The 17,219-nt window shown below is 49.3% G+C and overlaps 1 protein-coding gene across 2 annotated transcripts; it reads right to left on the bottom strand.

Annotated features, from left to right (window-relative positions):
• Positions 1-5,195: 5,195 nt before the first annotated feature.
• On the bottom strand, positions 5,196-16,419 carry LOC128274680 (glycerol-3-phosphate acyltransferase 3). Of its 2 annotated transcripts, none has more exons than XM_053012949.1 (6): positions 16,040-16,419; positions 10,629-11,279; positions 10,103-10,339; positions 8,145-8,260; positions 7,941-8,081; positions 5,196-7,866 (listed from the first exon to the last, which is right to left on the bottom strand). In XM_053012949.1, exons 1-6 carry the CDS (start codon positions 16,190-16,192, stop codon positions 7,569-7,571), a joined length of 1,596 nt encoding a protein of 531 aa, XP_052868909.1. In that variant the 5' UTR covers positions 16,193-16,419; the 3' UTR covers positions 5,196-7,568. The 2 variants fall into 2 exon arrangements, with proteins under 2 accessions (XP_052868909.1, XP_052868910.1); XM_053012950.1 differs by lacking the exon at positions 10,103-10,339 and adding an exon at positions 8,398-8,631 and having other exon boundaries at positions 16,040-16,142.
• Positions 16,420-17,219: the final 800 nt, after the last annotated feature.

Below are 17,219 nucleotides of genomic sequence, written 5' to 3'. Positions count from 1 at the left end.
CGGTGCGCGAGATTCGCTATTTCTGGCTTTTCTGCGCCATCGCCTCGTGGTGGTGGTGGTGGTTCGGAGCGGCCGGTTGGCCCGCCAGAGCGCGGCGGTGAGTGAGTCACGTCGGCTGGGTGCGAGTGAGACGACCGAGCGAAGAATAATAATAATAATTACTCGGCGGGCGCGCCGTGCTTGAACATGGCGCACTCGGCGCGAGGATCACGGCGCGCTCGCAGTGAAAGTCATCGGACACACACACACACACTGGCCATCGATTGCCATCTTGCAGCTGGAGGTTTTGCTTTTTGTGGACCGTTCGGGGAGCACTCTCCGGCGGCGAGTGCGTCCTTCCTTCCTTTTTGGCAGGGCGAAGGGAGCGCACCCGTCTGAAATGGTGACTTAATTTCGGTTCCCGATTCGCTCATCCGGTCCGCGGCCGACGAACTGCCCTTTTTGCATACCCTGCATCGGTTCGGCTGGCCTCCGGGTGTTTGCTAACAAATACCGGGCTGCCAGGCTGTGAGGTGGATTTATGGTTGCCTGCCGGTGATCCACACAAGAGCGGTGCGGTGGGTAGTAAAAGGGGTGGAAAGTGGTCTTTGACTTCGACAACCCCCGAATGCACACGCGGGCGACGCAACGCGTCCGCTTAGCCCCTCCACCCACCCGGCCGACTGAGGTGCGATCGGATTTGTTCGAGAAAGATCCACAGAGGCTGTGGCTGTGTGTGGATTGCGAGAGACACGTTCGCTTCCTTTACGGGCCGTGACGCTACGTGGATTGAATCGTCGGCTTGCTCGAGCGGCTGGCAAATGGCATCGTTTTTACTTGATTTTCTGCTCCAGAACATGATTATTATTTTGACTTATTCAGGGTTCCAGGTTTAGCCTTAGACGTCAGGACATCCCGGTTGCTTGAACGCTTCGTGCTTCGATGCTCTGCTCAATACCAGCAAAACATGATTGAGTTGATGAAATGTGTTCCGAAATCAGAAAACCCATCCTTCAATTTTTAAACATGACAGTGAAGCTCTCTCGTTAAATAAATAATTGTTTATTCTACACTGCGGTCTCCTTCACAAAGTTGTGGAAACGATCGGAAGTCAAGTCAGTCGATAGACTAGACCTATTTAACCGGCTTTGTCGGTTCCGTACTGTCCATAACTGTTATTTTTCGTAGCGATAGAATTTAAGACACAGCTAGGTGTCTTCATCATAACTAAATAATATTGTCACCTGGCCATGTATGTGAATTTGATTAAAATCGTTTCATTTTAAAGGGTTACTGTACGGGGTTAATATAAAAAGGTCTGAACTCCTAGGAGCACAGCCATAAATATCATTCAATTTAATCGCATTAAACTGTCGAGGTTTAGTCGTTGCTCTCCTGCAAAAGGTAAGATTACTTGTCCAGCCTCGCCAAAGGATCAGGCTAGGGTGGCTGCCGGCCAAACCATGCAGTGGATCGGCAGCCTTTCCATTATAGACGCGTTGCAGTCGCGCACCGACCGTGGCCGTGTTGTTGCGCCGTTGTTGATGCACACACACACACACAAACTGGCCGTGTCGCCGTTTCTGTGCCTTAGGCGCCGATTTGTGCGGTTGTTTTCTGGGCGCCTTCCCGTCGTGTGGATCGATCGCACCGTATACTTTGTTTGGTGTACGCCGCCGCCTCAGGATCCCGGGTCACGCACGAGAAGGAAGTGTCTTTGTGGCTCCAAACGTGCCGATGACCCGCGGCACCATGGAGATCTCGAACTTACGTGCCCCGAGAGGGGTTTTGCGGGGCAGTGTGCTTTATCAAAAATTTCCGCAGCGTAACGGTTGGCGGTCGCGATTTGAAAATTCTTTCCGTTTCTGGCCACAAAGAAGTGAGGTGGGTTGTGGGGGGTAGCAGCACATCGCTCGCTTTATCAACTGACCCATTTTGTGCCACACCCAGGAGCCTGGGAGAGCCACGTGTTGCTGCGCGGCGCCATTGTTTGATAGGTTTGGGTTTTTTGCTTCCCTCGCGTCTGTTGATATTGCACCAAGCGGAACCCAAATGAGGGGCGATGGGGTGAACGGATGGGAACTTCTAATGCTCGAGACGGTCAGTAATGGGCGTGAAGGTGAAATGATGCCAGCCACGGCAGGCGGCTCACTAGTGATCTTCGGGGCTCGTTCCACCGCACCACCGCTCTGTGGGGCTATGTTCGGAGAGCTAGAGACATGATCAGCGCATTAGCCCGAGGATGGCATTGACTAGGTTCGCAAAAAACGAGCCTCCAGCGAATCGAGATTAGGTTTGTGCTGTGTTTGATTAATCATTGGTTCGCGGGAACACGTGAACAGTGTTTTGAAGGAAGTCAACAAAAGTGGTGATCAGTCAATGGCTCCCCCAAGGCTTTTGGTGTGGTTCTTTCTGGAAAACTTGGTTTTGCGCCATTACTTGACTAAAAAGTTAAACTAAAAAATGTCACTAGTCGGTTTTGCGTTTCAATTTTTGTTTGCTTGTATTGTTTCACTCGAGGACCGTTTTACCATTCCGCTCACTTGCGTTGTGGTCGAAAAGACCCACCAAATGTTGCATTCCGTGCTTGCAACTATTCGAAACATTTGATCCGCGCCACAGACTTCTAGCAAAAGGCCGCCGCTGCATAAGCAAATAAAGTTCCGGTTCCGATCCGCTGCCGAGGTCCGACTATTGTTCCGAAAGAGCGTTCCAGCGGCTTCGGATCGGAGTAATTTAAATGGCCATGTGCCTCATTTGCGCGTGCGAGTTTTCCGCACGCCCTGGCACGCGATCGGGTACGCTGCTTAGCATAATTAATTATTTGCCTTTTTTTACACCGACCCACCACTTTTCTGCTTTTCGCACACGGGAAGGGAAAACACATAAACGAAAGAAGAATGGACGAATCGGGCGAAGATGTGAAGTGAAAACGATGCGCCGGCCGGTGGCGTTGCAATGGGGAAAACTTGGGAAACGGCCCACTTGTGGGCCCGCTAAAGTCATCGCGCAAGGGAACAAGATTAACGACGCGGGGACGCGAAATCCACCCGCCCCAAAACAATGCGAATTTTCCATTCAATAGCTACTATTGGCGAGGGATTTCGTTCTCCGATCGTTTGGCAAGTGCTCTTCCAGGCGTTGAAAGTGGCTACTTTCCGCTACTTTCAAGCAAACAGACCGCCAACACAAGTGGAGCTCTTGGTGCGGGTGTTCCACCGGAGAAAAGCCTCGTAAAACCCTTGAATTTTAATTGAAACAAACCGGAAACCAGCCGACAGCTGTTCGAAAGGGGAAGCTTTGCGAATCGAACCGAGGCCCGTCGACGCGGAAGTAGCCGGAGCGAAAATCTCTTTTGGAGGGCGCATTTTCCCCCTGCCGCAAGCTAAAAGCCATCTGAGCACGGCCACGGGAAACCCTCCCAAGGGTTGACCTTTAAGGAGAGTGGCGCGATGAAAGTAGAGCGAAAACTTTTCCACGTGAACAAAGTTTTGTGACATGGCGTCAATGTGGATAAACGGTAAGTTAGAAAACACACGTCACGGCACCCGTTTCAGAAATACTGTTGTGGGTTTTCCCCTTCGAGTCCGTTGCGGTGCTGAAGGTCAGTGAATCGCTTCCAAGGGCGTCGTGTCGTACCCTAGAATTTGGTCGATGACAGCTTTGCTACGACGGAAGTGTGGCAACGATATGTCAACGGATTTTCGCGGAGTCTGAAGAGAGTCTCCGGAGCCATTATCTGGCCAGATTGTGCGTTTGTCGTGTCGGATGTGACTGTTGATGGGGCTCGTTATGTCGCGCAGTGGTGCATGCTCCGCCAGCACCGGACTGCAGCACACGAAAGACACTATAATATGCGTCAGAACTGAGAAACGCACCACGGCCACAACATTGCCCAATAGCGACTGTGCGCACAACCAACACGCAAAGATCGATTCACGTGGTCCGATCGCGCGGAGAGTGCGCCGGTTGGCTCAGGGACAGGAAAACCCCATCAAAACATCGGAGCCAAACCCCTGCAAGACCGTTCGGCGCGTTCGTTCTTCTTCTTCCTTCGATCCGTGTGTGTTGTGGGATTCCCGGTACGCCCGGTTCACTATCCCAAAAGCAGTCTGCTGATGCTGTGGACTTGTGAATGTCTCACTTTAAATGCCAACAACGCATTCGCAACCAGAAGCAGATTTGAGACTGGTTTTGTAAAGCCGTGCGTCAATGAGAGATGACCAAACCGGTGATCTCGTCGACCGTCGACCGAAAGGTGCGAACCACCCCGAAAGTGGCCACCAATAACTGGCAATAACAATGGCAATAACTTGTTCCACGAAATGTGGTCGACGGTGGTCTTGGCGACGAATCCGTTCCTGACTCCTTACCATCGCCAACGGTTAATAGGGAAATTCATTCCTATTGCGTCTAGAAGCGCCGCCATATCGGTTTCTTTATGGATCTGACCGGCTCGGTTTTCTTATGGGTATGGGTAGAATGACCGTTCCGGGGCCGCTGACTGTTGGTAGCAAGCCTATAACCCACCAAGTTTTATTTTATGGTTTACCAGAGCGTTGTGCCGTCTAATTTACTTTCTGAATTTTAAAAAATTTTAATCGATCTTGCTTTGTGGCCAAACTCAAAGGCCTTTTTCCGGGCAACAATTCTTTAACAAAGTTCCACAATAAATGTTTCTGAACCTGTCAAATAGATCACGTGACTACCTAGATCACGTTGGTTTCGAATAATCCGAAATAAAGATCTAAACACTAAAAAACTCCGTTGGGTAACCGAACTATTTAAAACCTTAAATTCTTCATTTGATTTCATGCGGCTGCGGTCTACGGTGCTACGGCTGCGTACGCAGTTCAAGGCCCGAATGCAGCCACTGTTCGAATTCGAAAACCGTTGGTCGCTTTCCCAATTTGGAGGATGATTTTGTGTGCTTTTAATGTTTCTTTATTAGTAAAACGGCGGCGGAGACTATGCAAATCTACAAGTAACCCTGTGGGACAGAAATCTCCGGGCGCTGGCGATAACTTGTTCGAATCAGGTAAGGCCGGTTCAAAGATCATTCTAGATTACAGAAGAATTCAAGTGTACAAGTTGTACAAAACCTGAAAAAGTTGCCCATTTACGACACAAGAATAGCCTTTCTTTCAATGCCACAAGCAACACATCGGACTGCAGTTTTTAACAAAAGAGGAAAAAGAATGGTTCCTGACGCCTGTTTATTCACATTTACACTTTTCCATCTCTTTTCCAGTGCGGAAATACGCCGGTGCACCTCTTTCGATCCCTAGCCATGTTTGTTAAATGACATGCGTACTACATATTATCATAAATATCATTGACATTAGTATTAGCGTTTTCCCATTGTGCCCATATCTATATAAATGTCCTACTATCCACCCAGATACCAGTAGCTCCCTTCCGCTGCGTGGTGTTCTTCTACGAAACCATCGTTCTTCAGCTTGTCTGTTGGGATCGGATAAGAAAACATGTGCATGTGTTACTGGTTCTCTGCTCTAGTTCCTAAACACTGAACAATGTCGCAGTTGCGGCCGGTCACAAACTGTGGATTAACTACCGCTACGCTGCGCGTTAGCTATTGCGGCGTGCGCGATGCTGTACAATATGGGATTGTGGTCGGGAATTAGCTGCCTTCTGCTTTCTCACCGTCGTCCTGTACACACACACACAAACAGTATAGTAAAATTGTCTGGCATTTTTATCCCTTGCACGTGCGCGTGCATATTAACTGTATTTGGTAATTGTTACTATTGTTACTGTTTGGATCTGTCGTTTAGTTTATTTCGTTTCATGTGTTTTTTGGTTATTGACTATTTCTTCTATCCGTCGGTGTGCTGGTGCTGATACCTCTCTCTATTGGTAATTGGTAATTTAATACATTTATAGTTTGATTTTTGTTTGTCTCTTGACTGGAGCCAAATCCCTGCCGTTAGGCGGCGTTCTGGCGCAGGTAAATGTAGAAATCTTTGCGTTACCCTTACACTACGTTACTATTAGCCCAGCGTTGTCACACACTCTGTACATAGGAATTGAAGATGGATCAAGAGCGCTTATTTCTACACCCACCCACACTCTCACTTGTCCTCTAGCTTCTTTCTTTTGCCGCTTTGGCTCACGGGATTGGCACCATTGAAGAACGGTTATGCACGATACACGGGTAGAAAGGCAGGGAAGGCGCATTCGTGGCACGAACGCTCTAGATGCTTCCAGTGTTAGAACCGCATCGATTCCTGCATGGAGACCGATTGTGCGGGACCGTTATGTGAGCAGTGTAAGTGTTTGGCTAATTGTATTGTTCCATAGCTTCCATTTCGACAGACATATTGCGCCATTGGTTGTGTTTTCTTTGCCAGCTCTTTGGCAATAACTTTAACGTAGCTCATCATTATCGAAGAGTTCCTCGGGTAAGTTTTGACATTATTCCGTATTTGTTCATCCGCAGATTTGATTAGATGGTGATTGTATATAGTATGATATAGTAATAACCGGTAACATTCCTGTACAGCCTTCAGTGCACACAACAAAGGATCAGGCCCACGGCACCGCATCTGAATTCTTGTCGGTGCCGGCCTTATTTTACAATCAGCGTCTCACTTTCCGCGTCATCATCGCTTTCGCTTCAGTCTTATGAAATACACATTGTCTGTTGTGCCATTCCAGTGTGCCACTTCTTGTCTTACGTTCTGCTCGGTGTCTTTGGCGCGCTGAACTGATCTTGTACACGATGCCCTATCTATAAGCTGCTCCTCTTAGCCTTTTACTGTACAACACACACTCGCTTCGCTTGCAAGTCGAAGAACAGAATCGGAAACGAAGTAGTACGAAGAAGAAAAATGCATGCCACACTCAAAATACTACACCTATAAATGGGGATAAAATGGAAACGATCAAACGATCGGCACTCTACGTGCTCTACTGTTTTTTACAGGGGTAACGCAAAGCGATGCGTTGTAGTTTTTCACAAATGCTCAACCCTTAAACAATAGTGAACACAGCGTTCCGAGGAGGAAAACTTATCATTCTAAATGGTTCACACTACAACTTTAACTGAAATGGGGGGGAAAGGCCTAATGTTACCAAAACGCGTATCAAATTTAACACCAAAAACCAGGACAAGAGAAAGAAGAGAACTATGAAAAATGCATGCAAACGAAGCAAAAGAAAACATTGTTTGTTTTGGAAAAGTACATGAAAACGATGAGCAAAAACGAAGCGAACCAATATCACACTCTCGCAAGCACCCAGCACCCCATAAACCGTCTTTAAGCGTAGTTCCGTATTGATAGTTCTGTTATATTAGTGTGCCTCTGTTAGTTGCCGTTGCATTGGTGCTGTGAAGTGGTGGAAGCTTCCAGAGGCTATAAGGTTTTCCAGGGGATGACGACGTTCGCGCCCCCACCGGCGTTGATCGGTGGCTCGGAGACTGTTTACGGGCTGCCCACCCGTCGTTCTTTTGTCACAACATTCTGCAGCCGTAGCATCGTAGCAGCGGCTGCAGCCGAACTACCGGCCCGATCACTGGAGGCAGCGCGCCCCCGGTGACCGGATGATGCCCGGTGCTAGGCCGACGGTCATTCTCCCTTGAGCAGTTTGCTGAACTTCTCCTGCTGCTTCTCTTTCCACTCCTTCTTTGGCTTCATGCGCTTCAGCTGGCCGTCCCACACGAGATCGACCAGGCCGCCCTGCTTGGCGATCACGCTCTTGACGCGGTTCGCGAAATCGATCGCCGATTCGCCCTCCTCGCGGTACATCGGAGGCAGATACCAAACGTCGCACACGATTGCCCAAGAGGTCATCATCAGGAACAGGTACTGCATCATCGAGAAGCGCGAGCTGTTCCAGAAAGCGTCACCAAAGCGCGGATCGTATCTGAACGGGCGAACAAGAAACGGGGGAGTTAGTTTCCGCCCTAATCGGGACTCTCCGGATGAGGAGAGACTCACTTGATAGCCACTGGGTAGATGACACCACCGACTTCGAAGCTGCCCTTTTTGAACTGCATCACCGACGTATTGTTGATGCAGGTTCCCTCGGGGAAGATCAAGATCGGTGGATTGATCGGATCCGAGACGTGCTCCTTTAGCCTGGAAAAGCAAACGATCGCCGTGAGTGAGTGGATCAGAAGCTGTCGACGGGGATTGGCTTACCTCTTCGCGACAAACATGCGATCTTTAGCCTCGGCCCGCTCGAACCATATGTGGGGAGATGCACGGGCCAGTGCTCGTTGGAGCACTCCCAGAAATCCTCCGTGTCGTTGGCCGATCTGGTCGCACGCGTGTACAGAAAAACAAGATATTAATATGACTGATTACCAGCGAGGGTCGGCGAGGCACACAGACATCGCTGGCGGCAGAAAAGCGAACCCGCTTGGTGATCGCTCCTTCTCACCGGGGCACTTACCAGCGAGTAGCAATTGTCACACATTAACATTAACACATCGATCGGACTGGTATGGTTTGCCACGCAGATGCCATTCAATGGGCGATTTTCTATGTTATGATAGTTGACGACGGATGATAATGCGCTCGAGAGGAAGCCAAAACACTGTATCAGCACCGTCCGGACCATTGTGCGCTTGATGGACCCTTCCGGTATGCAGCCGACCACGGCGGTGCATAGCGTCAACCAAATGACCTGTGTGTAACACGGTGAAATGATGAAACGGTTCGTGTGTGAGAGAAGGAATGTGGTGTGTGGTGTGGTGTCTATTTACAATCGAGAGGGTGGCGCGTCCTTCCCGATGTAGGACATGTACAGTTTTTTTCCCTTTTATCATTCACTCCTTCGATGGTATGGTCTTCGATAGCAGAATGTTGTCGAAACGGGACAAAGACAGATGGGTAAGGTATGCGATGTTGATTGACCGACAAAATGCAATCTGCAGAGATCTGGTTGCACAAACACTACTAATTAGAAAAAAAAACATTACAACGTCTGGGAATCCAATCCTACGTCTTTGAGGATCATTTGATGATCACATGGTCTAGAAGAACTGATAATTTAGGCTAGGATTGATGATTTTCTTCAACACTGATATAGAATTTTTTTTTGAATGAAAGACCTCAAACTATTTTAGGCAGTTATTCTAAACACAGGACTGTACCCTGCTCTGTGCGTCAGAATTAAATCATTATCAACGCTTATCAAACCGAACTCTGGCCGGAAATGTATGAATTGAAAACGTGTAACGTTCGTGATCATCAGCTTCGCATTAGTTCGAGCCTCACACGTGCACTGATGAGATTTTAACGTGCCACTATCAAAACGCAAAAGACCACAATTCACGCGTGTGACGACATAGGGATTATTAGCTATCTTAATCCATTAGCAGGTGCGTCTGCTGACTATCAGCGCCTGAGGTACGCTAAAGGAGAAGCTTCAGCTTTCTAAGTCAACGTCATTGACCACGCTAAGCCATCTCCAGACGGCTAGACTACAGACTCCGTACAGAGCTAGCAACACAGCTCCGTAAATCTCCCGTTGAGCAGTACGACCTGACCGCAGTGGGCGTACAGGAGCACCGTCCGTTGCCATCGTTACTGATTAAACACGATTACGACACCGAGCCGGCTATCAGTAATCTTCGGTCCATCTTATCGTGTAAAAATGTGCTTAGAAGGCAGAAGCAAACGAAAGTTGAGTTGATAAGACCCGCTCCAGTACGCCGCAACCGTTGCGAGCCGCTTGCTTCCAATAGCAGGTTCGCTGCTGCCTGAGGGACTCGGAGCCTCGAAGTTAGCAATAAATAAGTAGTAGTCTGGCGTTACCCTTCGGGTGGGTTAAAACATGCGCCACGAATGCACAACATGCACACGCTGTCGGATGAGAAGCAGAAGAAAAATGAACCGGCCAGCAGGCAGGGACAGGCGGTTCGCTAATCGATGATGGATTCCTTCCTGCGTTGCGATGGATCGATGTATGGACCATTCGGGTAATGAAGAGCTCGAATCGAATGGAAAATATATACAGTATAATGGAGTTGATGGCACCAGAGGGACACATCCCACATATGGCCCAACGTGAAATAGTGGACGACACGGGAAAACGGATGCTCAAGAGAACTCCGTTCTGTACAGGGTGGGAACTCCGGATATTGAAGGCTCACCAGCGAGTAGGTGCAATCCGTCGACAGAATCGCAATGTCAATCGGGGTCGTATGGTTGGCCACACAAAAGCCGCAGTTCCTCGGTTTGTACTGCGTGTTGTGGAACCGCACGACGCCGGAGATCGACCGGGTGATCATACGGAACGTGTGCTTAAACACGATGTCGTTCAACAGCCGGCGCGGCCCGTACATCGGAATCATGCCCACGATCGCAAAACCAATGACACAGTACACCACCTTCCCGGCGGAGCGTCGATTTTAATTGGGTCGCGTTCCCGATTTTTAACATTTTCAAGGTGGAGAAAGGAGAGGGAGAGAAAGAAGACCATCCCATCGTACAAGAGGAAAAGGTTGAACCAATTAGTACCACATCCTTGCTCCGATTCGCTTTTGTCGATGTTGATAGAACCGCCCTAAGGATCCTCGGGGACGTTTCCATCGAACAAGAACATCGATTTTTGCCGACGAAGAGTCGCGTCGAGTCGATAGTGTCGGTTCCGCCGGCTTCCGGTTCGCCTCAACTTACCCCAATGAAACAGATTAACACCCGCATCGGCATCAGCACGAAGTAGCGTATCAGGAAGCCGATCATCCAGATGACCGTCAACCGCCAGCTGATGAACTCGTAATGGCGATTGGTGCGCGTCAAAAGGTTCCAGTTTTTCAGCTCCTCCGCCAGGAAGCGGCTCGTAACGTCGTCCTCGATGATGGCCTCCATGCCGGACGTTACGTAGTCGAGGCAGTTCGACAGCTTGAATCCTGCCGCCTCGTGTCCTTCGCCTTCCGAGTCCACCTCGCCGGTTTCGTGTTCTCCTTCCTCGCCATCGCTCCCGGACTGCGGGGGGTGGCGCTGGTGGTGGACACCGTCACCGTTCGGTTCCGTGCTTTTACTGCGCGGATCATCGATTACTTCCGGCGAAAGGATAAGCGATTCCGCCCGGCTAATGACTGAATTGCCACCGTTCACGATGTGCGGTGCGTCGCCCCCGTTCGCTAGCCGCGTGCCGTGGTTGGCCGCGTTGTTGCTACCATTAGGAATGTTTCCATTCACTTTCCCGGTGCTGTCGCCTGCGTCCGTACTACTGCTGCCAGTGGTGGTGGGTTCCTCTTCTGGTTCCGATTGTGTTATGTTCGCGTACTGCTGTTGCCGCACGTTTTCAATGTTCTGGCGACCGAACTACAAAGAGATGGTATGAAAAAGGTTTATGAGTCTAATATTTTTTATTCTTTAATAATTTTATTAAGAACTAGCATTTCCCGGCGCGCGTCGCTGCGCCTCATTTCATCCTTATTTCTCGATAGGGAGGCGTTTCAGAGGACTTCTTGGTGACGTATCCGATCAGCTTCCCTTTTCGCTTCCCGTTACTCCTACTTTTCAGACGATCGGGCTTCCCGGTGACGTAGTTGTTCAGTTTCCCTTCCCGCCTCCCTTTACTCCTCTGTTCCAAATGATCGGGCTTCCCGGTGACGTACGCGATCGGCTTCCCTCCTAGCTTCCCGTTACTCCTTCGCCTCGGACGATCGGGCTTCCCGGTGATGTATCCGATCGGCTTTACTTGCCGATGGTGAATTTTTATGTTACGTTTGTATGGGAGCCCCCCCTTCCCGGAGGTGTGGGAGGGTGAAACTTTCCTATTCACAATCCGGGGTCACAAAACTGCGCTGTGCAAAATTTCACGCGGATTGGTTCAATAGTTTTGGAGAAAATGCGGTACAGACAGACAGACAGACAAACAACCATTTTTATATATATAGATAATGGCGAATGCTTTGAAGAGAATCTCTGGATCTGACAGCGTTCATTTTAATGTCACCTAGGTTGCTATGATCAAATGGGCTACTTTCCGGGACGCGAAAGTATTTTCGATGAAGTTTCTACGGAATCAAGACCTACTGTGTGTTACATTTTTTTCATGTTATGACATAAAGAAGCATTAAAAATATGATTTACAAAAAGCGGTTAATGTTAATTAGTAACTTTTTGCGAGTTAACATCCCACGTTTCTACGTAGATCATTTTACGCAGTTCATCGATCGTGTCTTCTGAATGTTAAAGACATTATCTAGTAAAAAAACTTGCACAACGCTAGAATCATGGTGGCGAGACTTTTTCTCCCCCGTCGTGTACGTAATCGGTCGTTTGGGTCATGGTGTTCCACCGAACGGTTGACCGAAAAACATGCGTTGCTCCTTCGCACTGGCATTAGATTTGTTCGCGCGCGATGAAGGTTACTCTCGAACTGGTTGCTGGCCGCAATGTTCTACGATCATGAAAACGTCGACTCATGGTGCCTTTTGGTGTTGGCATGACGAAACGCACGAAGCTCATTAACAGGCTCTCGTTCCTTTTCTCGAGAATCATCGAAAACCGGATAAACATTCGACAGATTGAGTGCTATTTTCAAGAAAATAATTTTAAGAAGAAATCTTTGTAACACTTTTCAATTTAAGTAAGTATCGATCATCTTGGGTCAATGTGCTGTTTTCATGGATACGATCCATTTTTATCTCTACAGACCGATTGCTTTGTTCTCTTCGAGTGAGTGATGTCGCCGTATGCTCTCAATGTTTCCAACGCACACACACGTGACTATATCTTGGATGCACTTTGTGACAAAGAAAATGGAGGGTGTGCCGGATTGCTCACTAGGAAAAGCGGCCAACGCGTCGGCGACATTCTGCAGCAAAAACATCTTCATCTATTCGTGAAGCAATTGGTTCGAATTTTCAATGCTTTCCGATTAACCGGCAACCGCATCGCAACCAGATCTAGTCATCTGCGTGAGTTTTTCTCATACGGTTTCCAGCCTTAGGCTCTTGTCAGTGCCACTCTGCTGAGATTGATTCGTCCGAAATCGAGGGGTAGTCGTTGCACTTGAGTGGAGTGTGCGGCGCCGGTTCGGTTGCTGAGGCTGATTGCGCATCGGGATGGTAATCGAGCGAATAAATAAAGTAATTGGTAGGTAAACTACCCGGTACTTGCGAACGCGACGGGCAACGACGAAATTGTTGCCCACCGTCCATACCACGCGCGTAGGTGTTCGAGAAGCTTTCCCGGGTTTCCGGGACTTTAGATTAGTTTCTGCTATCGCAATTGATTATTATCGCAACCGAAAACGTCTAATCATCAACCAACATTAGGTACGTTACTATAAATTTGAGCGTTCGCGTTCCGCTTCATGTGTGGCATAATAAAATTCCGATTAATCGTGGCCGGGACGCTCTTTATCAGGGCGTAGGGGACCCTTTTCTTTAATGCAAACCGAGGACGATAACGAACAACGGCAAACAGGTCGGCTGGCGAAAGTTCGAATAGCGTTATCCATTTAGCTATCTTATCGTGCCACAGACCGTTGATTAACTAACAGTTCCCGTCGGTTCAAGAAACAGAAAATAATGTACCACGCAAAAGCCACCCGGCCGATTGGGTCCAAAGGGTTGCTGCCACCGCCGCCGCCGCTGGGGACCAATAAAGTGCATCTAAAAAAATTAGACGCGCAGTTGACATAACACCCACCGGGTGGATAGAAGCCCTCCCCACTTCAGCGCCGCGGTCCTGCTGGAAGACGAGTCGAATTTTGCGTACACCCCACAGGGTGCGAAGATAAGCACCCGATACAGATAATGGCCACACAACAATGGCGACCCAAAAACCGCAACGGAGCTTTGCGGCAAGCCCCAGCTGGTGACCCACCAGGTGACACCCCGGGGTGTTGGACAAACATAACCTAAAAATAATGCAACCTTATGGCGCAACTCTACTACGTAACGATGCATGAATTTTGCAGCAAAGCGCCAGCAAACGACAAGTCAAGTGGCACGTGGCCTTTGCGGCACACACTACGTTGACCGTCACCGTGCGCCACTCCGCGGCCGAGAAGGTCGCACATTGCAACCGGGTAAATGGCCATCGAACGACGAGAGTTTCGGAATGGAAATGCACCCCACACAGCGCCGTCCATGCCTCGAATCGAACCGTGTCGCGCGCCCCGTGTAGAAACTGTGTTTACAACCTTCAGAGTTCGGAGCGATGAGCCACCAACCAGATCATCCGATTTTCTCGGTTCACTGGCTACGGCTGTAAACACACGGGGGGCTCGACCACTCGATGCGAATTCGTAGAATTCGCGTATCACTAAAGCAGCTTGGGTGTCTCGATGCTAACCAGCTCAGCTGATGCTTGTTGCATCGTATCAATCATCCGGCCGCATTCGGAGCATTATCTGTGTGGCACCGCAGTAAGGCCGGGGGTCTCCGCCTTTGTCCTTAATACACTGGCGTCCCTGCAAATAAAGTACACTGGAAGTGCAGTGCTGTGGAGAAATCTGAACGAATGAACGACGGAGCCGACGCGTCCTTGACCGCCGTCCATCGGTGGCGTGTGCGCTGTGTGGACACCGCAAGGAAACCCGCACGCACAACGCGCCGGCCACGAGGAGCGTATGTGCGCGTGGTTACAGTTGATTATTTTATTTCACGGTCAAGCAATGTAGATAATAGACCCAGGCCGGTAGAACTCTAGTGCACCAGAACCGCTTTCACGTGCACGTGTTGTGGAGAGATTAACGTGGAACGTTGTTTCCTGCGGAAGCATTTCAACGGGATGTTGGTCGCAGTGTGCCAGAGGTGTTGCAGGAGCTCAATGGAAACTCGATCAGGTACACTGTAGCTACAGCCGCAGCTTTCTGCGACCTCCTTTATCGTCTGGTCTTAAACAACGCCAGCATTAGTGACTTCCTGTTTCGTTAAATAATGATAACAAACGGAGTCGGTAGTATCCTGCTCGAGTAGTGTCTGCAGGTACGATGGCCGTGTGTTGCGGTGACCAACGATTTACGCGCTTCTTTCTGATGCTTCTGAACACACAAACGCCTAAAAGGTGGCCGCGGACATAGTCACCGCAGCACCAGACCGTGATTGAACTTCATTAGCAAGTTAAAGGGCGGTCCTCGACAACAAGCCCACCCCAAAAAATGCGCGCGTTTGAGCGCCATGACGCCGAAAAGTGGCGACCCGATTGGGGCAGAACGATGGCCGGCACAAAACAACAACGCAACGGTGGGCTCAACAACGAATTTGATAAGGCATAATGATGATTTAGCAATATGCGCGTTCGGCGGTGCCAATAAGCCTCCGGTAGTGCCGTAACTGTAGTTGTGTTTGCAGGCCGGCCAGCAGGTTGCAGAAATAGTCTAAATTATGGTTGAATAGCAACTTTGAAGAAATTTACACCGTGGCCACTAGTGGCCGTGATCGATCCGTAGTAGATCGCATAAAAAGGAGTAGCTCAGTTTGGCGTGGCAGGGTGTTTTGTGGACATTTTAGTGCGACTGTGAGGCCTATAGTGCACCCGCTACTGAATTTTGTTGCGTCTGTATAAAGCAAAAAAAAACAGTAACATAAACCGAAAACCTGCTGACCGTCGCACATGGTGCGAGGCGCAGTAATGATGGTACGCTTATCGATTATGGAATCAAACGCCGACCGACGGATTGATGGATAAACCCTTTCCGGGCCACCTTCCACCTATCCTTCCACCCAACTCTCGTTCGCTCCGGTACGTGACCTTTTTTCCCGAGCAAAAACGCGACTAAAATAAGAATAAAAACCCCGACGGTCGGAATGGGCTGTCAAGTGCGCTTCACTCTCGGTTCTGCCACTGAATTAATTGCGTGATCATTAAACGCTTATCCAACGGGGCTTGTGCTTCGGTATTTAGATGGCTTCTAGGGGCATGCAGTGGAGATTTATCGATCGGAAGAAGATTCCTCTAGACACGGCGGACGAGTTTGCAGACAAACGAGGTTATCGATTTTCCTTCCAGACACATCCTCCCACGCTGGGCGCAGACTGCCGCCCGCCGGGCGAGATGGCAGACGCGTTGGCAGGGTTTCGTAACGCATATCCTTATGCGGTCTTAAACGTGGCAAGACTCACCTCGAAGATTTTCACCAGCAGGCTCACGTACAGACGCCGGACACCGAACGATTTCCCGATCGATGCCATAAACACGATGGTAAACACGACCAAAAAGAACGGGGTCAGCGTTATCATCGACAAGATGGACCCAACCGCCATTAGTCCACCCATCCTGGCGCTGGTGCTGGGTCCTGCTGCTACGTTCTAGTTGTTCCGCCCGTGATTTCCGGGGGGCTACGTAATATTCTGGAAGCGTCCTCGCGCTTCAGCAGCGACGGTCACCGACTGCGTAATCAGTCACAATGATTCACTGATTTCTTCACTCTGCGCTGCGGGTTGTTGTTACGCTGTCGTCTACGACAGGCTAGTCAATCCTTTATCGAGTGGTGGCCTTTGGATTAGCAGTTCTTCTTTCGACACTTGCTGCCTCTCACTTTCAACATCACTGGCGGCGAGGTTACGCGGGGAAAATCTGCATGTGATATCGGCCTGCGACACAACGTACGATTCCCTCCTCACTGGGTGCTCGTCCTTGAGGTTTTCCACGTCCCGGCCATTCAAACGACGGTCGGTTGAATGTTGTTTGCCGACATCATCATCAGCAGCAGCACACGCCGAGTGCAGCAGCAGCAACAGCAACAACTCTCCTACATTAGCACGTATTAGGCACACACTAGCCGTGCGGGTACGTTGGCGTGGGTGGACAGAGAATATCACCAAACGCACGCACGCACGCCAGTTACGAAACTTTCACGATGAGTCGCTCGATTCGTCACGAACTGCGCCTTGGTCACAACAAACACAACAAGCTTGAAGCTTCAAACCTCATACTTTAAACACGAAACGTCAAAATATTTTTTGTTTTCTGGCTGCTCTACTTGTTTTTATTAAATCGACCGATTTTTGAACCTAACTTTGATACTGCGAACCTAAACCTGACTTCCGAGTCAACCTACGAAAATCCCGAACACGAAGGAGAGAGACAGCAGCGCCAACAACTGACAGCACAGCGCACACCGTTGCACTGTACGAAAATGGTGGTCATAATTCAACTTCAGTCAACAAAGAAACTGAGGGTTTTAGTTATATTAGCCTAAAATAGATAACTTAACTATGACCAATCAATTTTTGGATTAAGTGAAAAAATGGCTCTTTCAAACCAACTTTTATCAGCTACTTTAACGCGATCGTTAGCACA

This window comes from Anopheles cruzii, chromosome 3 (assembly GCF_943734635.1).
Source record: "Anopheles cruzii chromosome 3, idAnoCruzAS_RS32_06, whole genome shotgun sequence".
In the NCBI taxonomy this organism is placed as follows: domain Eukaryota; kingdom Metazoa; phylum Arthropoda; class Insecta; order Diptera; family Culicidae; genus Anopheles; species Anopheles cruzii.
The sequence above is the reverse complement of the archived record's forward strand: the minus strand, read 5'-3'. Positions and strand labels throughout refer to the sequence as shown.